The 22856-nt window shown below is 42.1% G+C and overlaps 1 protein-coding gene across 6 annotated transcripts in view; it reads left to right on the top strand.

Moving 5' to 3' along the window:
• The window catches only part of gramd4a (GRAM domain containing 4a), a 73790-nt gene extending 55497 nt beyond the window's left edge, over positions 1-18293 (top strand). For 5 of the 6 annotated variants that reach the window (XM_024373139.2, XM_042298173.1, XM_024373141.2 and 2 more), the window contains 15 exons: positions 2107-2251; positions 3404-3429; positions 3550-3641; positions 4213-4304; positions 9465-9513; positions 9633-9704; positions 9811-9854; positions 9981-10090; positions 10486-10640; positions 11167-11184; positions 14206-14350; positions 14457-14550; positions 14806-14896; positions 15058-15126; positions 15227-18293. In XM_024373139.2, the coding sequence (XP_024228907.1) occupies positions 2107-2251; positions 3404-3429; positions 3550-3641; positions 4213-4304; positions 9465-9513; positions 9633-9704; positions 9811-9854; positions 9981-10090; positions 10486-10640; positions 11167-11184; positions 14206-14350; positions 14457-14550; positions 14806-14896; positions 15058-15126; positions 15227-15340 (1316 nt within the window). In that variant the 3' untranslated portion in view covers positions 15341-18293. The remainder of the gene's footprint in view (positions 1-2106; positions 2252-3403; positions 3430-3549; positions 3642-4212; positions 4305-9464; positions 9514-9632; positions 9705-9810; positions 9855-9980; positions 10091-10485; positions 10641-11166; positions 11185-14205; positions 14351-14456; positions 14551-14805; positions 14897-15057; positions 15127-15226) is intronic. The other variant, XM_024373140.2, reaches the window with a different exon arrangement.
• Positions 18294-22856: the final 4563 nt, after the last annotated feature.

Genomic DNA, 22856 nt, shown 5'->3' on the forward strand with positions numbered 1-22856 from the left:
AGGCACAGTCAACTTGGTGTATGTAAACTTCTGACCCACTGGAATTGTGATACAGTGAGTTATAAGTGAAATAAACAATTGTTGGAAAAAGTTACTTGTGTCATGCACGAAGTAGATATCCTAACCGACTTGCCAAAACTATAGTTTATTAACAAGAAATTTGTGGAGTGGTTGAAAAACAAATTTCAATGACTCCAACCTAAGTGTATGTAAACATCCGACTTAGCTAGCTAGTTAGGTAGTTAAACAATGAACCTAGCTAGGTCAACAATGTGTAAGATCACACACATCACGTAATGAACGACCCAGCCATCTAACGTTAGCTAGTTAAACAGCAATGAACATAGTGGTTCTTCCTTTAAAGTTGCTGTGTACTGCAGCACAGCTTGCAGGGTGCTGCAGAATTCTATGACATGTTATTTAATTCTCAGCCATTGTTGCCAGAATGATGCAATTTACCACAATATGCCACCATCTATCACGAATGACCGCAGCATAAGCTCAAAAAAAAATTAAAGGAAGAACCACTGTACTAATGTTACCCTGCATGAATCTGCTGGGCGCTAACCAACCAGGTTCAATGTTGGCTAGCTAACATTTAGGCTCTAACTAGCAAAGCAAATGGCTCTGGGATACGAATAATAATGTCAGCTAGGGAGCCAGCCAGCTAACGTTAGCTAGCTAACAGTACACTTTAGCTTAAAACATGTAGCTAGCTAGGTAAACGTGTAAGGTCACACTATCGCGCATGATGGAGGCGTCTCCCTGTCACGGATGCCATGCCACTGTTGCCCTAAGTTTGAAGATGTAATCCAGAAATAGGTGTTTTCTCTATCATACTCTAATTCCACCGATTTTAAAACTCGATCCTCCAGAAAGTGGAGAGCAACACTTATGTAGCTCCACTACACAATACATATATTTCTTTAAAGCCGTGTTCGACAGGATTACCAACACAGACTGACCAGCCCAAATAGACAGCGTTCTATATGGCAGATCAATCTGAACTCCTCTTTCTGCATGTCTAGCCCACTCATTATCTCAGCCAATCAAGGCTTGTAATTTTAACAATTTTATTGGTATTTACAGATTAAACATGCAACTTTAAGGCACATGAAAGATCACATGTTCCAGAAGGCATTTGTTTCTGCCAACAAGAATAATGAATGGCTCTCATGTTAAGTTGTGACTTGTGACATACGCATAGATTCCTGAAACAGATCTCTCTCACACACACACACACACACACACACACACACATTAACTTTAAAACTATAACCCAGCAGTAAGGACAGGCAGCTTTAATAGCAGTGTTTAGTGCAAAACACTTTCTGGGTGCTGAACATCCTCATTAGCAGAGATATTTTAGTGTGCATGGAGCACAGATTACTGCCAGGCAGCCTATCCGTCAGCAGGCTGGAATAATACACTGTTTGTGTGCGTGGGTTGGGGGAGAGGCGCTGTAGAAGGATCTCTTGAAAATCAATTATTTTAGGGTTCCAGAACCAGTTGTTCGTCTAGTAGCTTCAGGTGCTGGTGACACTGGCAAGGGTGTTTTTATTTTAGGAAATGGGCTAAGTTTTTAATCTAGGCCAGACAGGCCCACAGTGTTAGAGCAGCCTCACCAAATGTAGAATGTGTGTATGTGTGCGTACATGAATTTGTTTCTGTAAGAGAGACACAAGGAGCTCAGTGTGTAATTTAGGTTAATGGGTCTTAACTCCTAAATTAAAGCAGCTTCTGAACTGGGAGATCTACAGACCTCTATCTCCTTCTGTACCTGTCTTCATTTCAATAAACAGCTTCAAGTAGTTATAGAAGTTGCCCCTAGGCACAGATCTAGGAACAGAAATGCCAATCCGACAGGGAGGCAACTTCATTGTACTAATTATAAACCTGTGCTGCCTGTAACCTCTCTTCCTGTCTCGCTCTTGTTCTCGCTCTCTCTCTTTCTGTCTTTTGAATGCATGTTTATTTATATTCAGTAACAAGATAAAAGACGAAAGAGCATACATGAGTCCTCTTCCAAGTATACAATAACATAAAACACCCACACACAAAAAAAGAAGCCTAATGACAACATGATCTTCAACTCGGCCCCTCCAGACAAAGACAAGCCGCCACAGGGGGAGACCCTGTACTTGCGGGCATGGAGATGGCTCTACGACAGGGTGGGGGTCTACATAGAAGACTTCCGCTTCGTCCCGGAGGAGAACACTGTGGAGGCTGAGGAACCGCTAAGTGCTAAAAGGTACATTGTTGTGTTCCTACGATGTGCTGAATGAATGGGTCCACCCATCATGGAATATTGATTTTGAATGGCAATGTCTATTCTTGTAATCTTATTTCTATGTACTGGTCTAGGTGGTGAAAACAGCAGTCACATTGAGAGGCTGTGTTGTAGTAGTCATTATCTGAACGTTGTGTATTTGTTGCACCCCTCATGGCCAGTACCCTACCACTCACAGAAACAGTAGTAGTCTTCTACCCTGACCTTAATGGTAGTGATGTGAATTCTATACAGACAGAAGACCTCTGGACATTCTGTATATGTTGCACATCACTGCATGAGCAACATGACCAGGGTGGTTTTCAGTAGGAAGTAAGCTATTTTAAAACGGTGTGAAACCATGTAACACTCACAGAAACATTAGTTCGATGTTCAGACATTTGATTGGCTGGTAGGCCCTTCCTGTCTGGGTTTAATATGAGGTCATGTAAGGCATATTGGCCACAGGGAGTGAATACAATGTATGTGCCCTCTGGTGGTGGTTTGACCACACTACGACTCCCTGCAGCCATTGACTGAGGCTATAGACATTGCCCTCGGCGCACTGATTTAGGATCAGCTTCACTATCCCCCAATTCTAACCTTTACCATTAGGGGGTAAACTCCTAATGGTGACATATGAGATGCAACTCATATGTCATGCTCCTCTTTACTCCACTTTAAGCTGGCTGGGTTCAGTCTAGGATTTGGCTCATTTTCCTGCTAAGCACGCATCCGATTGTGACCTTAGGCAGAAAGCTACTGTAAACACACAAATACATACACAGTTTGAAGTGCCCACGGATTGGATTAAAGTTGTCAGTGCAGGTAGAAAGCTCTAGGAATAAAGGATGTGCTGTATTGTAGCTGACCTTGTGCAGAGGGGAGAATGGAGAGGACAGAGAAATAGATCGAGCTCTTCATTCTTTCCTCCTCCTCCTCGCCTCTGCGTGACTCACAAACAGAATGATCAGTGGGTTGAGGTGTAGCCACCTCCGCTAGCAGGAAACATTTCGCTCTTTGTAGTAGATGTTTGAGAATTCTGTTCCCCCACGGTGTGGTGTCTGTGTGAAGTGCTTGCTAAAGTTCATGTTGTTTCATCTACCATTGTATGTCCCCCCTCTCTCTCTCCAGGCTAACAGAAAACATGAGGCGACTCAGTGAGTGTTTATAGATTAATACCCACTCAGAACTTTCTGCCATTGAGCTACTGTTGTCAGATATTGTTGTAGTGTGACAATGGGTTGACAACTGATTTTTTTTTTTTTTTTTTTTTTCAGAGCGAGGAGCCAGACCGGTAACTAACTTCATGAGGAACCTCTCAGCCTTATCCAACTGGCACTCAGTATACACCTCAGCTATTTCCTTCATAGTGAGTACAACTGCTCCGATCTGTCTTTTTTAAAGGGATATGTGAGTCATGTCCAAATCCGTCTGAAAGTAACTTCATTGAGCTACACAATTAATTTGAGGAACTTTAGGATGATTTAGACATGAAGTGTGAAAAATGCTAATATCGGTACCATGGAGTTGTGCCACAAATGTAATAAGTTATCATTTGGAAACATGGCCAGGCAAACAAAACCAAAGCTTGGATTTCTGTCATACCGTGTCCATAGACTGCTTACAGGGTAAGGAAACTAATTTATAACTTGGGTGAACTATCCCTTTAGTGAGCTGTCCTGTATAAGTTTGACTAGTTAAATAAAGGGTAATTTAAAAGAATTTTTTTTTTGACTACTGTAAACATCTCACGGCTTTGACACATGCTATAATGCTTGTCTCTTCAAGTTCCTCTCATTCAATATCCCAAATTTCCCACTCTATTCAGTAGTGCTTGTCATTTGGAAGACTTGTATAATACATCTGATTGTGAGAAATAGGATGTAGGCTAAGTACTGTATATAAATGATGAATGTCGTTTGTGTTTCCTCCGGGCTCAGATCTACATGAATGCTGCGTGGCATGGCTGGGCCATCCCCATGTTCCTCTTCTTGGCCATCCTGAGGCTCTCCTTGAATTACCTCATTGCTAAGTAAGACGAGCATACCACACACACACACACACACACATTTATATATATTACATTTATTGATGATAATGAGTGATGCAGCTACACTGAACCAGAGTATATGAGCAGAGCTGGAGCGAGTAGCGGAGCGTGCCCAATTTGACGGGAGTGTGGAGCGAAATTCCCAAAGGCCGGAGCGTCGGCCTCCTCACCCGCTCCAATTTTGCTCCAGCAGCGTTAACTTCACGAGCTCCGAGCATGCTCACCCTAGCATGCATTTGTAGTTTACTTGTGTGCTGATATAGCCCCTTGCTTTAGCTACGGAAATGGTGTTCCCTAAATTTTTTCATAAAGAAACTGATAAAACACACAGGTGCTAAATCAAGGTGACTTGCAAATATGAGGACCAAGAGAGGGAGTGCGGTGATAGTGTCCACAACTAAAGAATCATTGTGGAGTCTGAAAAGACATATGTATCCAAAAAGCATGATGGTGTACTTACTACGTGCACATGCTAAAATAAGGGAGTGAGGTGTGTGTATAACTTTAGACCGTCTCCTCGCCCATACCCGGGCGCGAACCAGGGACCCTCTGCACACATCAACAACTGACACTCACGAAGCATCGTTACCCATCGCTCCACAAAAGCCGCGGGCCTTGCAGAGCAAGGGGAACCACTACTTCAAGGTCTCAGAGCAAGTGACGTCACCGATTGAAACGCTATTTAGCGCACACCACCGCTAACTAAGCTAGCCGTTTCACATCCGTTACGTGTGTGTGTGTGTGTTAAACATCGTGTGTCATTGTAGCAAAGTATTTATAAACAAAACATTTGAGCAGTTAAACTTTCGTTCATATTCATTCTATTATCTATTAGAGGCCGATACTGATTAATGGAGGACCCAAAAAAGCCGATACCGATTAATCAGCCGCTATATTAAAATGTATTTGTAATAATGACAATTACAACAATACTGAATGAACACTTAATATAATACATCAATAAAATCAATTTAGCCTCAAATTATTAAACCTGTTCAGTTTGGTTTAAATAATGCAAAAACAAAGTGTTGGAGAAGAAAGTACAAGTGCAATATGTGCTATGTAAGAAGGCTAACGTTTAAGTTCCTTGCTCAGAACATGAGAACATATGAAAGCTGGTGGTTCCTTTTAAACATGAGTCTTTAATATTCCCAGGTAAGAAGTTTTAGGTTGTAGTTATTATAGGAATTATAGGACTATTTCTCTCTATACGATTTGTATTTCATATACCTTTGACTATTGGATGTTCTTATAGGCACTTTAATATTGCCAGTGTAAGAGTATAGCTTCCGTCCCTCTCCTCGCTCCTACCTGGGCTCGAACCAGGAACACATCGACAACAGCCACCCTCGAAGCAGCGTTACCCATGCAGAGCAAGGGGAACAACTACTCCAAGTCTCAGAGCGAGTGACGTTTGAAACGCTATTAGTGCGCACCCCGCTAACTAGCTAGACATTTCACATCGGTTACACCAGCCTAATCTCGGGAGTTGATAGGCTTGAAGTCATAAAAAGCACAGCGAAGAGCTGCTGGCAAAACGCACGAAAGTGCTGTTTGAACGAATGCTTACAAGCCTGCTGGTGCCTACCATCGCTCAGTCAGACTGCTCTATCAAATATCAAATCATAGACTTAATTATAACATAACACACAGAGAAATACGAGCCTTGGGTCATTAATATGGTCGAATCCGGAAACTATCATCTCGAAAACAAAATGTTTATTATTTCAGTGAAACACGGAACCTTTCCGTATTTTATCTAACAGGTGGCATCCATCAGTCTAAATATTGCTGTTACATTGCACAACCTTCAATGTTATGTCATAATTACGTAAAATTCTGGCAAATTAGTTTGCAACGAGCCAGGCGGGCCAAACTGTTGCATATACCCTGACTCTGCGTGCAATGAACGTAAGAGAAGTGACACAATTTCACCTGGTTAATATTGCCTGCTAACCTGGATTTCTTTTAGCTAAATGTGCAGGTTTAAAAATATATACTTCTGTGTATTGATTTTAAGAAAGGCATTGATGTTTATGGTCAGGTACACATTGGAGCAATGACAGTCCTTTTTCGCGAATGCTTATCACATCGATTATATGCAACGCAGGACATGCTGGATAAACTAGTAATATCATCAACCATGTGTAGTTAACTAGTGATTATGGTTGATTGTTTTTTATAAGATAAGTTTAATTCTAGCTAGCAACTTACCTTGGCTTCTTACTGCATTTGCGAAACAGGCAGGCTCCTCGTGGAGTGCAATGTAAAGCAGGTGGTTAGAGTGTTGGACTAGTTAACTGTAAGGTTGCAAGCTTGAATCCCTGAGCTGACAAGGTAAAAATCTGTCATTCTGCCCCTGAACAAGGCAGTTAATCCACCGTTCCTAGGCAGTCATTGAAAATAAGAATGTGTTCTTAACGGACTTGCCTAGTTAAATAAAGGTGTAAAAAAATAAAATAATAATAAATGTTTTGGGCCAAATCGGTGTCCAAAAATACCTATTTCCAATTGTTATGAAAACTTGAAATCGGCCCTAATTAATCCGCCATTCCGATTAATCGGTCGACCTCTATCTATACAATAGGCCATCATTGATTTATTTATTTAACTAGGCAAGTCAGTTCTTCATTGTAAAATCTTATTTACAACGGCGGCCAAACCCGGACGATGCTGGGCCAATTGTGCACCGCCATATGTGACTCCCAATCACGGCCGGATGTGATACAGCCTGGATTCGAACCAGGGACTGTAGTGACGCCCAATAGGCCTGGAATATTCCCACATTCAAGCAGCTTTTTGTTTTGATTGGGTTATTCAGCCTAAAAACCTTTTAGGCCTACATATAGAAAGAAAAAGAAAAAAACAACTGCATCTCTGCCCAGCCTGGCGAGTGGCCAACAGGGTGTTTAGCATCCCCAGTGGCTCTGCAAGTGTGGAGAGAATATTCTCCGCTGCTGGCCGGCTCTCCAGGCACCATTGCATGAGCCTGAAGCCATAGACTGGCCAAACTCATGTTTCTAAAAATGTATTCGAAGGCACTAATGAGCTTTTTTTTGTTTAAATTGTATAAGTAAGTCACAATTTATAAACTAATGATTTTAAGCCTATTGTGAAGCACTCGCAAATGCTTCACAAATTTATTCATTTGTAGGCTATAGCCTTGAATTAATTGAAATAATATAGCCAAAATAATTCAATCTCGTTCCTTCTTAGGCTCCCTGTCTGGCTCCTGACCTATTTAGTGTTTAATATGTTGGTTAATGTTAGCCTATTTTGAAATGGTTTGCTTCTTACATTCACCTTTTTCATGTTTATTCAAATACTTTTAATTCAAATCCTTATGGTTTGGTTTCAATACTTTACAACCAATTGGTAGGTCCAGGTAGTCACAAAAATAGGTGGGTGTTGGTTAAACTTATTTTAATGAATGGAGCTTATTTGGTGCGTTTTTTAGCAGAGCAGATGCTCTGCACTGAACAAAATATAAACGCAACATGCAACAATTTCACGAACATCCCAAACATGCTCAATGGGTTACATGTCTGAGTATGGCCATGGAAGAAACAGGGATATTTTCAAAAATGCAGTTGTGTTCATTGTCCGTAGCTTATGCCTGCCCCTACCATAACCCCACCGCCACCCTGGCGCATTCAGTTCACAATGTTGACATCTGCAAACCGCTTGTCAACAAAACGCCATACACGCTGTCTGCCAGGTACAGTTGAAACCAGGATTCATCCGCGAAGAGCGCATCCGTTACGACGCAGAACTGTAGCCAGGTCAAGACCCTGGTGAGGACGACGAGCACGCAGATGAGCTTCCCTGAGAAGGTGTCTGACAGTTTGTGCAGTAATTCTTTGGTTGTGCAAACCCAGTTTCATCAGCTGTCCATGTGGCTGGTCTCAGACGATCCTGCAGGTGATGTGGAGGTCCTGGTCTGGCGTGGTTACACGTGATCTGCAGTTGTAAGGCCGGTTAGACGTACTACCAAATTCTCCAAAATGACGTTGGAGGCGGCTTATGGTAGAGAAATGGATTAAGATGAAATTCTCTGGCAACAGCTTGGACATTCCTGCAGTCAGTTTGCCAATTGTATGCTCACTCAAAACTTGAGACATCTGTGGCATTGTGTTGTGACAAAACTGCACATATTAGTGGCCTTTTTTGTACACCTGCACAAGGTGCACCTGTGTAATTATCATACTGTTTAATCTGTGTCTTGATATGCCGACCTGTCAGGTATATAGATTATCTTGGCAAAGGAGACGTGCTCACTAACAAGGATGTACAACATTTGAAAGAAATTAGCTTTTTTTTGTTGCATAAGGACAATTTCGGGGACATTATTTCAGCTCATGAAACAAGGGACCAACACTTTTACATTTATTTATGTTCATTATTTTTGTTCATATTTACCAAGTTGGGATCAATAAATCCATACTCTGCTCTCAATTACATGTAATTACACGGTACCTACCTATTTAATGTGGGGCAACTCATTTTCACAGTCCTTTAGAGCAGGGATGGGCAACTTTGATGGGGGTGGGGCCCACCAAAAATCTGAACTCACCATGGGGGACTGCAGTGGCTCGCAGGTCTCTGTACCCTCATCCATACCCACACATGCAGTCAGAGCCATCCCTAGTTTAAGGGGACCCTAAGCGAAACCTTGTAACCCACCCTGCCTTGCGAACAAAACATTTTTAGCGGCCCTCTTGACAGCAGAGGGAAAATTGAAGTTGCAGATTTAATTTCCTGCAATTCTACTCATTTTGCCATTGGGTGGAGAGAGAGAATTGCATGAATTCTGAGTGACTTATAAAATCAATGGGTCAGTAATTCAACAACGATTACTACAAGTGTAGATAGCTGGCCGGTAGACTAACTTACCAATCTAAAGAAATTTAGCTGACATGGGCTAATTGAGTGAATGACATAAGAGAAACTTCTGATGCACAACCAAATGTTGTGTATTCTATTATTCAAACTCTCAACAGTAAGTTGAGACCCCGACTGAGTTCTAAAAAAAAGAATTGAAATTGATCCGCAGGTGCGGGCCACCAGTTGTCCATCCCTGCTTTAGAGTTTTGAGGTCTTTACAGTTATTTTGATCTCTTCCCTTTTTTTTTTCCTTTTCAGAGGTTGGAGGATTCAGTGGAGCATTGTGCCGGATATTACGGATCCTATAGTAAGAGACCTCCCATTTTCACATGACTTCCTCTGACCTCACAGGAAGTGGCCTGTCGTATTTCCTACCTTTTTGGAATGGAATGAGCTGATTTTTAATTTTGGGTTTGTTTCATGTAGGAACCGTCAAAGGATGACTTGACTGTGTCTGAAAAGTTCCAGTTAGTGCTTGACGTTGCACAAAAAGCCCAGGTACAGTAGTAGTGACCATACACAAGCACGCGTACATACACGCAAACACACCACATTCAGACATTGTATTTTTCGGAAAAGTCATTTTGTTGGTCTTTTTTCACAGAACCTTTTTGGTAAGATGGCGGATGTTTTGGAGAAAATAAAGAAGTAAGTAAGAAATGGCCGTTTCACTGTCTTACCGTTCTGTACTTTTTCTCTAAGTTGGTCTGAATAGTTGATCAAATGGTTTCCCTCTTACTATCGCCTTCTCTGTTTCTCTGTGTGTGTGTTCAGCCTGTTCATGTGGGTGCAGCCTGAGATCACTCAGAAGCTCTACATAAGCCTGTGGGTTGCCTTTCTCTCCTCCTGCATACTGCCCTTTAAACTTGTGGGCTTCATGATTGGTGAGTACATGCACACACAATCATACACACACTGCTGTAGCCCTCACACACACACACTGAGTGAAATGCTATGGTTACGTAACATTCAATATAAAAACACCACTTTATTCTCGTTGCTGCTCCGGGGCATTGTCCCTTGGCACAATTTTTGTTCCTCTCTAAAGCAATTGGTCTTCTCCTGCGTGTTCCCTGTTGGTGGCTGTGGAGGCTTTAAGAGGAAGGAGACTGACTGAGCCATTTAGTTGACAGCAGACACATGTTTTTAGAAATACATAAAACGTGTAAATAAAAAAGTATGCCAACATATGTTTTGGTACAATCACTGTACTTTACAAAATTACTGTCAATTTTTTTAAATTTTTATAATAATTAGACTTTTTTTTTCTCGCTCTCAGGACTGTATGCAGGGATCAAATTCTTCATCATAGACTTCTTGTTTAAGAGCTGTCCCAAGCTGAGGGACAAATATGACACACCTCACATCGACTGGAACAACCTACCAACTGATCCACAGCTGAAGGAGAGGACCAACGCTACAATGTCCCGACGGGTGAGGACACGCACTTATGAATGCATACGCATGTATACATATCCACACACACGTACACAGCATATACGGTATACAATAACACACAGGCTGTCATCTGACAACTTAAAAAAATAACTTAGCCCCATAGAGAAAGGAACCAATTCTTTATCCAACCCAAACTTCCTTAACACTGGCCTGTATCCAAATGCTAAATAACTAAACCCCAAAGTATCTATTACAACTGAAGGATAGATTTTTATTTTTAAATAATTGTCGTAACTACTGTCAAACATTGTAATTATTTTATCTTATGATGAGCCTTAACCCTTTTTTTTATGTTGAGCCCTTACTTAATTTACCTCGACACTGTCACCTGAATGTCATGATCTGTTGTGGGTGTGGTGTGTGTGTGTGCGAGACTGTGTTGAGTGTTTGCAATGGCTATCTGGTTTGTTTCCTCAGCCAATTGGCAGTAATGTTAGTGGTGCTAGATGGGCTTTGCTTTAGTGACTGTCACTATACGTTGTGTTTTGTTTCTCTCTCTCAGCTGTCTGGGTCTGAGAAGGTAGGGACTCTGGTGTGCCTCTGTCCCCTTATGTTACGTAGTGCCTGTGTGTGCCACCAGCTAAAACATGTATATACACTACCGGTCTAAAGTTTTAGAACATCTACTCATTCAAGGGTTTTTATTTTGTTTTTACTATTTTCAACATTGTACAATAATAGTGAAGACATCAAAACTATGAAATGCCACATATGGAATCATGTAGTAACCAAAAAAGTGTTAATCACCCTTTGCCTTGATGACAGCTTTGCATACTATTGGTGTTCTCTCAACCAACTTCATGAGGTAGTCACCTGAAATGCATTTCAAATAAAAGGTGTGCCTTCTTAAATGTTAATTTGTGGAATTTCCTCCTTAATGCGTTTTAGCCAATCAGTTGTGTTGTGACAAGGTAGAAGATCCAGAAGATAGCCCTATTTGGTCAAAGACCAAAGCATTATTATGGCAAGAACAGCTCAAAATAGAAAAGCAAAACGACGGTCCGTTACTTTAAGACATGAAGGTCAGTCAATATGGAAAATTTCAAGAACTTTGAACGTTTCTTCAAGTGCAGTTGCAAAAACCATAAAGCGCTATGATGAAACTCATGAGGACCGCTACAGGAATGGAAGACCCAGAGTTACCTTTGCTGCAGAGGACAAGTTCAGTGGAGTTACCAGCCTCAGAAATTGCAGTGCAAATAAATGCTTCACAGTTCAAGTAACAGACACATCTCAACATCAACTGTTCAGAGGAGACTGTGTGAATCAGGCCCTTAATGGTCAAATTGCTGCAAAGAAACCACTACTAAAGGACACCAATAAGAAGAAGAGACTTTCTTGGGCCAAGAAACACAAACAATGGATATTAGACTGGTGGAAATATGTCCTTTTGGTCTGAGTCCAACTGAGATTTTTGGTTCCAACAGCCGTGTCTTTGTGAGACGCGGTCTGGGTGAACGGATGATCTCCGCATGTGTATTTCCCCAGGAGGTGTTGTGGAGGTGCTTTGCTGGTGACACTGTCTGTGATTTTATTTAGAATTCAAGGCACACTTAACCGGCATGGCTACCACAGCATTCTGCTGCGATACGCCATCCCATCTGGTTTGTGCTTAGTTGGACTATCATCTGTTTTTCAACAGGACAATGACCCAACACACGTCCAGGCTGTGTAAGGGCTATTTGACCAAGATGGAGAGTGATGCAGTGCTGCATCAGATGACCTAGCCTTCACAATCCCTCGACCTCAACCCAATTGAGATGGTTTGGGACGAGTTGGGCCTCAGAGTGAAGGAAAAGCAGCCAACAGGTGCTCAGCATATGTGGGAACTCCTTCAAGACTGTTGGAAAAGCATTCCAGGTGAAGCTGGTTGAGAGAATGCCAAGAGTGTGCAAAGCTGTCATCAAGGCAAAGGGTGGCTATTTGAAGAATCTCAAATATAAAATATATTTTGATTTAATACTTCTTTTTTGGGGGGGGGGGTTACTACGTATCTCCTTATGTGGTATTTCATAGTTTTGATGTCTTTACTATTATTCTACAATGTAGAAAATAGTACAAATAAAGAAAAACCCTTGAATGAGTATGTGTTCTAAAACTTTTGACCGATTAGTCTGTCTGTATGTGTGTGCGCACTGAGTGTGTGCGTGTGGTTCACGACAAACCTCCCAACATTAACTGAGTGTTTGTGAATAAATGGATCAAAAATATCAATGCATGTATCCACTTTTAGTGGGCCATAATGACATAACGTTAAACTCAGTCCAAAAGAGACACTTTCTAAGCTTTTAATTGAACCTGTCTTAATTGATACAATTATGAATTCATTTGACTTTTTTTATTTTTTTTAATCCATTTTCACAGACATACTCTGTAGTAACCGGGTGTTCAGTGTAATGACACAACCCCAAACCAGCACTGTCAAAAGCAACTAGTATGACTAGAGTAGGATACACTATTGTCCGGTTTTCAGTTGCACTTTTATTTCCCCTATAGTTTACCTCTAGAACACTAAAATGTTTATTCCTTCATATCGATGGTAAGACAATCAGGTAAGGTAAAACTTTCTTGTGATTCCAATTAGTAGTAGGCTTTGTATAACAATCACTCAATTAGAATAATTTACCAGGTAACCCTTGAAAAACAGAGCCAACTAGTGTCTGAATTTCCCAACCATGTAACTAAGACTTATTCTACAGCTATTCGAAGACTTCTACTCTATTCTACTTCTACGTAACATTACAAATAATCCCGTCTACCTGCTGGTATAGCTAGGGGCCTGCCTGCCTGCAGCATGAGGGAGTATATTGTACTGTAGCTGTAAATGGCATGGCCATTTATCTGCAGAGCTCCCTACTCTCACTCCTAGCATTACAAACACTAACTAATCCGCTACTATACCATCCTGTCTATACTGTACACTGACTTCTGATTCCCCCACCCCTCTGCCTGAAGTGTGCACTCGCTCACCCTCCTTCAGGGATTTAGCCTTCACTAAAACATTGGATTGGTGGGTGTAAGGATGCATAGGCAAAAGACAGGTGGGCAATGTTCCACCATAATTATATACACTAGTGAGGGGTAGTGAACCAGTGAACACTTCAGGGCAGAAGGGTAGAGGATACCCTTAGAACACAGACAATTAAATAAATTAAGTTAAATAAAATGTCCTCACTTAGAAATGAAACTAACGGAGATGACTGACTACCTACATGTACTGTAAGTGTACTGGGGGGGGGGTCGGAACTGCTCTGCGCTTTGCACGAGACCCTCACCCTGAGGCTGATGTTAGATAAGCCGCAAGTTGTTTGCAAGGCTATGTTACGAGGAGCACGTACTCCTACTGTGTACAGATGAATGGCCTCCATCTTGTGTTTCCTCTATGTGAGAGGCTGTCTACCAGTTTAGTCTCCGAGAGAATCCATAGTGGAAGATGGCTACAGTAGTGCTCTGTAGTATAATTCTTCCTCTTCCTCTTCCTCCTCCTCCACCCGCTCCCCAAATCCTCCTTCTCCTCGTCCCCCCTCCTCCTCCCGTCTAGATTCAGCCTGTGGTGGCAAGAGGTAGCTTAGCAACCGTCCCATGCGGTGTAAACCTGGATGGTGACAGCGCCAGGATTCATAGCACCAAGAAGGGAGCCTTTCATGAGATATTCAATGTCTCAGAGAATGAGCGCCCTCTACCAGGTCAGAGTACCTATTGCACCTCAAATATTTTTATTCAAAAAAACATTTCCCTCTGCTGTCCAGCCACTTGTAATAACTATTTTTCTGTTGTTGTGTGTTTCTACAGTGTGTGAGAATGGGTGGAGGTGCTGCCTCATCAACAGAGACCGGAAGATGCCAACCGACTACATTCGAAACGGCATGCTCTACGTTACAGAGAAGTAAGTAGACCTACCTCATCACACTAGCTTGTCTCTTCAAGTACTTAATCACAATAGCTTTTCACCTCGTGGTCTGCTATTCCTTTTTGGTGTGCTATCTTTACTCTCTAATGTGGGTGTGTACAACAGTGCCACGAAATAGTGCCATTATGTTGCAGATTCTCAGAGCTAGATCCAAGAGCGACTGCTTTGTGCTGACTCGTCTCTACATCTTTCCATCTCTCCTCTCTCGCCATCTGTCTCTTTGTCTCTCAGTTATCTGTGCTTCGAGAGCTCCAGTTCCAAATCAGCTTCCTCCAAGAAGAATAAGGTTATTAAGCTGGTGGACATCACAGATATCCAGAAGGTATCTATCTACACTCAGCTAATTCAATATTTTTATCATATCGTTTCTATGTTTTCTGTGATATCACATCCTGAAATGCATCTTCCAACAACTGATAGGTTCTTTTGAAATGAAGCTATCATAGTTGTATGCATCTGATACCATCTCTTCTCTGTTCCCAGTACAAAGTGCTGTCTGTCTTACCTGGGTCTGGAATGGGAATCTCCATAGCCACTCCCTCCACACAGAAGGTTTGGAAATAAAGACTCATTTGACCATTTATTATCCTTCACAGATTTGCAAATAAATGCAATTAATTTGTGGATTTCTGTGTCTCCTCCTCCTCCTCAGCCTCTGGTGTTTGGTGCCATGATCCATCGAGACGAGGCCTTCGAGGCGATCTTCACCCAGTACATGAAGATCATTACCACCTCCAGGCCACCCTCGGGCAGCCCTGAGCTGTAGCCCTGCCATCCCCATGGACAGAGGGCTAGGCTGGGATCAGGGCTGGGCCACCTTCCCCTGAACCCTCCCTGGCTGGAGGAAAGACAATTGGAGGAAAGTGACAGGACACACACCTCTTCTCCTCCCTCTCTTATTTACAGTGACTGGACAATCTTCTATTTTATGACTGAGAGGTGTCTGTGCGCACGTCTGTCTGGAGGTGGGACTTGTAGTCTAATAGGGATGGTGCACTCTTTCTATGTCGGACCGTGGATGAGGGGGATGAAGAAGAGGGGATGGGGGGGGGACATTTTTAACACACATCTCATCATAGGAGAAGGAGCTGGCTCTCCTGCCTGCTTGCCTGACTGACAGCTTTAATTCGCTTCAGATGTGTGTGTGTGTGTGTGTGTGTGTGTGTGTGCCTGCCCAGACAGCGTGCGTCTCTACTCACCTGTCTTCTTTCTGTCTTTCTCGCAAAGTCTGAGTCCGTGTAACTGTTACTGCTGGTCTTGCACGGAACCGTACAGACAGTATGCCGTACGGTAGCTAGATGTTTGTGTAGAAAACAGAAAGCTGTGAGAAAGTCGAGCCAACATCTGAACAACGTTCAACATGACACGAAGCCTTTTTCCATTAGTTTACATCGTTGCTGTGGATTTTCTGTGGAGACACGCACGTTTCAGCAACAAACCGTTTGCTTTCAGGTGTCTTTTTGCATATGACGTGTGGTATGTGTTACACTTTCAACACTCACTACTGAACTGTACTGTGTCACGTACAGTAGTGGGGACCTTGGCGATGATGTTCATTGTGAAATGTTTTCAAATGCCTTTCTTTTGAATTCTGCTTATTTTTGTAATAACCAATGGAATGATGAGGATCTGGACTTAGTTAAAGTATGTCCTGGATCTGTGGATTGTGTTATAAAACTAAAGCACACTCGCTGTTAGAGAGAGTCATAACAGACCTAAACCCTGAATACTGTGTCTAAACTGAAGGTACATGGTTTAAATGTAACATAACTGGTTCAGTGAACTAAACTTGTGTGCTGAGTAACCCCGAGGCCTAAGACCTAAAGATGAGTTAATGCCTTGGCTTTAGCCTTGTAGGCTAACACGATCTTAAGGTGCATACTGTAGGTCACATAAACATACTAAGGCCCAAAACCTGTGTTTACTTCAGTCTTTAGTGACATGTTATGGTATAGTAGTACTATAGTAGTCCTACGGTAATACCAACCTGTAGTATTAACACTGGAGTGGTCAGATGTGTACAATGTGCTGTCCTGTTAAATTAACTTGGTTAACTTGACTAGTAACTAGTTAACTCCTGGATGACTTATCTCAGTATTTCAATGCAAAATCGAGTCAGTCAACTGGCCTAGTTCTGTAGTATTCATTGACAGCAGGAGGAAGTAGAAGTTTGAAAGGAATATTTTAATGTCACTTTATTGTCACCATTCTAGATTAAAAGCTGGTCTTTTATTTCTCAGATAGGTTTGATATGTAGAATTGTAATGAATGCCAAACCAAGTGGATGTGCACACTTTCTGTGTTTTGTAAGATGGCTGGAAGAGTTATTGTGGGTAAATATTTCTCGTTTATCGTTTACTGCAAATGAGAGGGGAGGTTATACCATGCTCTCAGATCCTTTTTTGCCTCCGCACAACAAGCTAGTCCCCTAAAACGCATTCATCTTCCCACACTGTTAACAAGCCCATATAAACTTAGTCAGTCATTGTCTTACAAAACCCAATCTCCAGTTGTGTAACGACTGGATATGAAATTTCATTTCTGGAGATGGTCTATTGTCTAAGGAACTCATGCTGTTGGTGTGTTGATTTGAATGATTGTCTGACTGTACCTTACTGTAGTCTTAATGCTTACCTGGAACCTTTCTTAGTCTATTAGTAACAACTAACTTTGAAATCTGCAATCAGGGTCTGTCCTAAAAGAAGCACACTGAATGTATTGTGTTACTGCTATAAACGCTTAGTTAAAAAAAAAAAAAATTGTTGCCAAAATGTAATTTTTCTTTCTTTCTTTTACTGCCCGCCATACTCTGCCTACACTGATGTTTACTGAAGGTTGGGTTAAAAACCTTAATTGATTTGTTTTTATTTTGTTTGAAATGTCGGTTTGAGCTCCTAGCCACAGGTGGAGTCATGAAGACTGGACAGACATCTTCCTTTTGCGTTTGAATCACTGTGTCAGCTTTTAAATCTGCTCAGACTGGTCTCAGGACAACCTCTGCTGTGCACCTTCATCCCAACAGCAAACGTAAGCCTGATCTCTGATCTGTTTTATAATGCTTTAATAGCTAAAGCTAAAGTTTAGCTCTTCTGTTGAGTTTGTTGTCATGGCAAATACTATACATGTACTACATAGCGTGGTAATGAAAGTCAGAGGAGTTGGATCAAGCATATAGTAACAGATCTGGGACCAGGCTAACAGTAGATAGACGGTGACATCAGAGAACATTCTAGTCAGATTATATTGTACGTCAATCACGCTGTAAAAACAACTGTCAGTGATCGTTCTAATGGTAGTGGCGTGCAGTACATGCTAAAATCATCATCTTTTAGCTATTTTTGGATCACTCACAGGCCTTCCTTACAGACAGCAGAGGTCGTCATGGAGACTCCGAGAGCTTCTGTCCACTGGTTTCTATTGGTTTCCACTTCTGTGGCTCTCGTTGTGTTAACCAAGTATTAGTTGTAACGCAAATGTAAACATTAGTCAATTACTTTCATGATATTCCCATACAGTATATCACTGCAACGTTCAATATACTGTAATCATCTGTCAGTTGTGGGTAATTATTTGTCATCTGTGGGTCCGAGGACTAAAATGACAAAAGAGGAATTTGTATACAATAAGGTAATCCATTGATTTTTAAAGAGAACAATGTCCATTGTAAAATATGTTGTGTCCATTTTTTTTTATTTAAATAAAATGAATTAAGTATTTGACCTTCTCTGTATTGTTATCCTTTGTAGTACACCTATAGATAATTATAAGAATAATGTTAGACATTCCAAATTAACACGAAGGTACTGTAGTAGGAGATGTTGTGGTCGAGTGCTGACTGCAATTCCCACATTCGGCAACTTGATGTCACTGCAGGACAGATGGATGGAGGCTGATAATGACCCTTTAGACACTAGAGGGCAGTGGCATAAGGTGATTAACTCCCAAAACCTTTTTAGAGCCTGCCTGATTGAATACACAATTCAGTGTGTGTGTTTTACAAACACACACACACACACACACACCGTTGAAGTCGGAAGTTTACGTACACTTTAGGTTGGAGTCATTTAAAACTCATTTTTCAACCACTCCACAAATATCTTGGTAACAAACTATAGTTTTGGCATGTCGGTTAGGACATCTACTTAGTGCATGACACAAGTAATTTGTTCAGCAATTGTTTATTTCACTTATAACTCACTATCACAATTCCAGTGGGTCAGAAGTTTACATACACTAAGTTGACTTTAAACAGCTTGAAAAATTCCAGAAAATGTCATGGCTTTAGAAGCTTCTGATAGGCTAATGGACATAATTTGAGTCAATTGGAGTTGTACCTGTGGATGTATTTCAAGGCCTACCTTCAAACTTAGTGCCTCTATGCTTGACATCATGGGAAAATCAAAATAAATCAGGCCAAGACCTCAGGAAAAAAATTGTAGACCTCCACAAGTCAGGTTCATCCTTGGGAGCAATTTCAAAAACCCCTGAAGGTACCAACTTCCCACAATAAGTTGGGTGAATTTTGGCCCATGCCTCCTGACAGAGCTGGAGTTACTGGGTCAGGTTTGTCGGCCTCCTTGCTCGCACACACTTTTTTAGTTCTGCCCACAAATTTTCTATAGGATTGAGGTCAGGGCTTTGGGATGGCCACTGCAATACCTTGACTCTGTTGTCCTTAAGCCATTTTGCCACAACTTTGGAAGTCTGCTTGGGGCCATTGTCCATTTGGAAGACCCATTTGTGACCAAGCTTTACTTCCTGACTGATGTCTTGATGTTGCTTCAATATATCTACATACTTTTCCATCCTCATGATGCTGTCTATTTTGTGAAGTGCAGCAGCCCCTAACTGCAGCAAAGCACCCCCACAACATGATGCTGCCATCCATGTGCTTCACGGTTGGGATGGTGTTCTTCAGCTTGCAAGCCTCCCCCTTTTCCCTCCTAACATAACGATGGTTATTATGGCCAAACAGTTGTATTTTTGTTTCATCAGACCAGAGGACATTTCTCCAAAAAGTTTGATCTTTGTACCCATGTGCAGTTGCAAACTGTAGTGTGGCTTTTTTATGGTGGTTTTTGAGCAGTGGCTTCTTCCTTACTGAGTGGCCTTTCAGGTTATGTCAATATAGGAATCATTTTACTGTGGATATACACTGCTCAAAAAAATAAAGGGAACACTTAAACAACACAATGTCAATCACACTTCTGTGAAATCAAACTGTCCACTTAGGAAGCAACACTGATTGACAAATTTCACATGCTGTTGCGCAAATGGAATAGACAACAGGTGGAAATTATAGGCAATTAGCAAGACACCCCCAATAAAGGAGTGGTTCTGCAGGTGGTGACCACAGACCACTTCTCAGTTCCTATGCTTCCTGGCTGATGTTTTGGTCACTTTTGAACGCTGGCGGTGCTTTCACTCGAGTGGTAGCATAAGACGGAATCTACAACCCACACAAGTGGCTCAGGTAGTGCAGCTCATCCAGGATGGCACATCAATGTGAGCTGTGGCAAGAAGGTTTGCTGTGTCTGTCAGCGTAGTGTCCAGAGCATGGAGGTGCTACCAGGAGACAGGCCAGTACATCAGGAGAGGTGGAGGAGGCCATAGGAGGGCAACAACCCAGCAGCAGGAACGCTACCTCTGCCTTTGTTCAAGGAGGAGCAGGAGGAGCACTGCCAGAGCCCTGCAAAATGACCTCCAGCAGGCCACAAATGTGCATGTGTCTGCTCAAACAGTCAGAAACAGACTCCATGAGGGTGGTATGAGGGCCCGACATCCACAGGTGGGGGTTGTGCTTACAGCCCAACACCGTGCAGGATGTTTGGCATTTGCCAGAGAACATCAAGATTGGCAAATTCGCCACTGGTGCCCTGTGCTCTTCACAGATGAAAACAGGTTCACACTGAGCACATGTGACCGAGTCTGGAGACGCTGTGGAGAATGCTCTGCTGCCTGCAACATCCTCCAGCATGACCGGTTTGGCGGTGGGTCAGTCATGGTGTGGGGTGGCATTTCTTTGGGGGGCCACACAGCTCTTCATGTGCTTTTCAGAGGTAGCCTGACTGCCATTAGATACCGAGATGAGATCCTCAGACCCCTTGTGAGACCATATGCTGGTGCGGTTGGCCCTGGGTTCCTCCGAATGCAAGACAATGCTTGACCTCATGTGGCTGGAGTGTGTCAGCAGTTCCTGCAAGAGGAAGGCATTGATGCTATGGACTGGCCCGCCTGTTCCCCAGACCTGAATCCAATTGAGCACATCTGGGACATCATGTCTCACTCCATCCACCAATGCCACGTTGCACCACAGACTGTCCAGGACTTGGCAGATACTTTAGTCCAGGTCTGGGAGGAGATCCCTCAGGAGACCATCCGCCACCTCATCAGGAGCATGCCCAGGCGTTGTAGGGAGGTCATACAGGCACGTGGAGGCCAGACACACTTACTGAGCCTCATTTTGACTTGTTTTAAGGACATTACATCAAAGTTGGATCAGCCTGTAGTGTGGTTTTCCACTTTAATTTTGAGTGGGACTCCAAATCCAGACCTCCATGGGTTGATAAATTTGATTTCCATTGATCATTTTTGTGTGATTTTGTTGTCAGCACATTCAACTATGTAAAGAAAAGAGTATTTAATAAGAATATTTAATTCATTCAGGTCTAGGATGTGTTATTTTAGTGTTCCCTTTATTTTTTTGAGCAGTGTAGATACTTTTGGACCTGTTTCCTCTAGAATCTTCACAAGGTCCTTTGCTGATGTTCCTGGATTGATTTGCACTTTTTGCACCATAGTACGTTCATCTCTAGGGGACAGAACACGTCTCCTTCCTGAGCGGTATGACGGCTGCGTGGTCCCATGGTGTTTATACTGGCGTACTATTGTTTGTACAGATGAACGTGGTACCTTCAGGCGTTTGGAAATTGCTCCCAATGATAAACCTGACTTGTGGTCTACAATTTTTTTTGAGGTCTTGGCTGATTTATTTTGACTTTCCCATGATGTCAAGCAAAGTGGCACTGAGTTTGAAGGTAGGCCTTGAAATACATCCACAGGTACACCTCCAATTGACCCAAATGATGTCAATTAGCCTATCAGAAGCTTCTAAAGTAATGACATATTTTCCAAGCTGTTTAAAGGCACAGTCAACTTAGTGTATGTAAACTTCTGACCCACTGGATTTGTGATACAGTGAATTACAAGTGAAATAATCTGTCTGTAAAAAATTGTTGGAAAAATTACTTGTCATGCTCAAAGTAGATGTCCTAACTGACTTGCCAAAACTATAGTTTGTGAACAAGAAATTTGTGGAGTGGTTGAAAAACGAGTTTTAATGACTCCAACCTAAGTGTATGTAAACTTCTGACTTCAACTGTGTGTGTGTGTGTGTGTGTGTGTGTGTGTGTGTGTGTGTGATATATATATATACACATTATATACTGTATATAAAAGGTATATGTATCAAAAAGCTCTAGACAAATCACATCCCTCCACTGTCATGGAGCATACACACACACACAATGTTCTCTCTTGGTGAAAAGCAGAATTTAAGGCAATGTGGTGACAGCAAGTGACAGTGTCACTTTTTATTATCCATCCTCCCCTTGCTCGTACTAAGCTGCCAAACTCTGCGGAATGAGAGTAGGCTAGTTGGGGTCAAGCCACCGTCAAGACTAATTTGCGGTGTTTTCCATTATGGCTAGTGTTTGCACACAATACACAGATTATATGCTCAGAGCCTCAGAGAAAGCAATTACCGTTACTGTTGTTTACTGTTATGAAAGGCAGGGCTATTGATCCTCTGTCATTAGAGTGATTTGAGACAAGGGGCTCTATTCGATCTGTGTCGACGAAGTGTTCCAGATTGCACAATTGAAATTTAAAGGATATTTTTCGACTGAGCCAACGTGTATGCAGTCTCCACTGACTCGGGAACATTGAAATTTAAACAATCATGCTGTAATGCTGAACTTCAATGGTACAGATTAAATAGAGCACAAGGTCTGCAGTAACGTAATGGATAGTCTATAGCCTTTGCCTCTGGCAACCAGTGAGCACGTTTTTGTTTACTGTTGTTCAGGAGGGGAAAATAAGAAAATACAAAACATGTTGCTTGAAAATGTACAGATGAAGAGACAACAAAAACAAACCCAAGAAATGTTCTCTCCGATACACTTGTTGAATTTATCTGAGAGGCCAAGACCCTTTCAAATATGTCTGGGGGAATTAGCGGTGTTTCTCTGTGCAACGTTGAGCATACATCTGTGGTGTGCCCC

The sequence above is a fragment of the Oncorhynchus tshawytscha genome, linkage group LG15, assembly GCF_018296145.1.
Source record: "Oncorhynchus tshawytscha isolate Ot180627B linkage group LG15, Otsh_v2.0, whole genome shotgun sequence".
NCBI classification, from domain to species: Eukaryota; Metazoa; Chordata; class Actinopteri; order Salmoniformes; family Salmonidae; genus Oncorhynchus; species Oncorhynchus tshawytscha.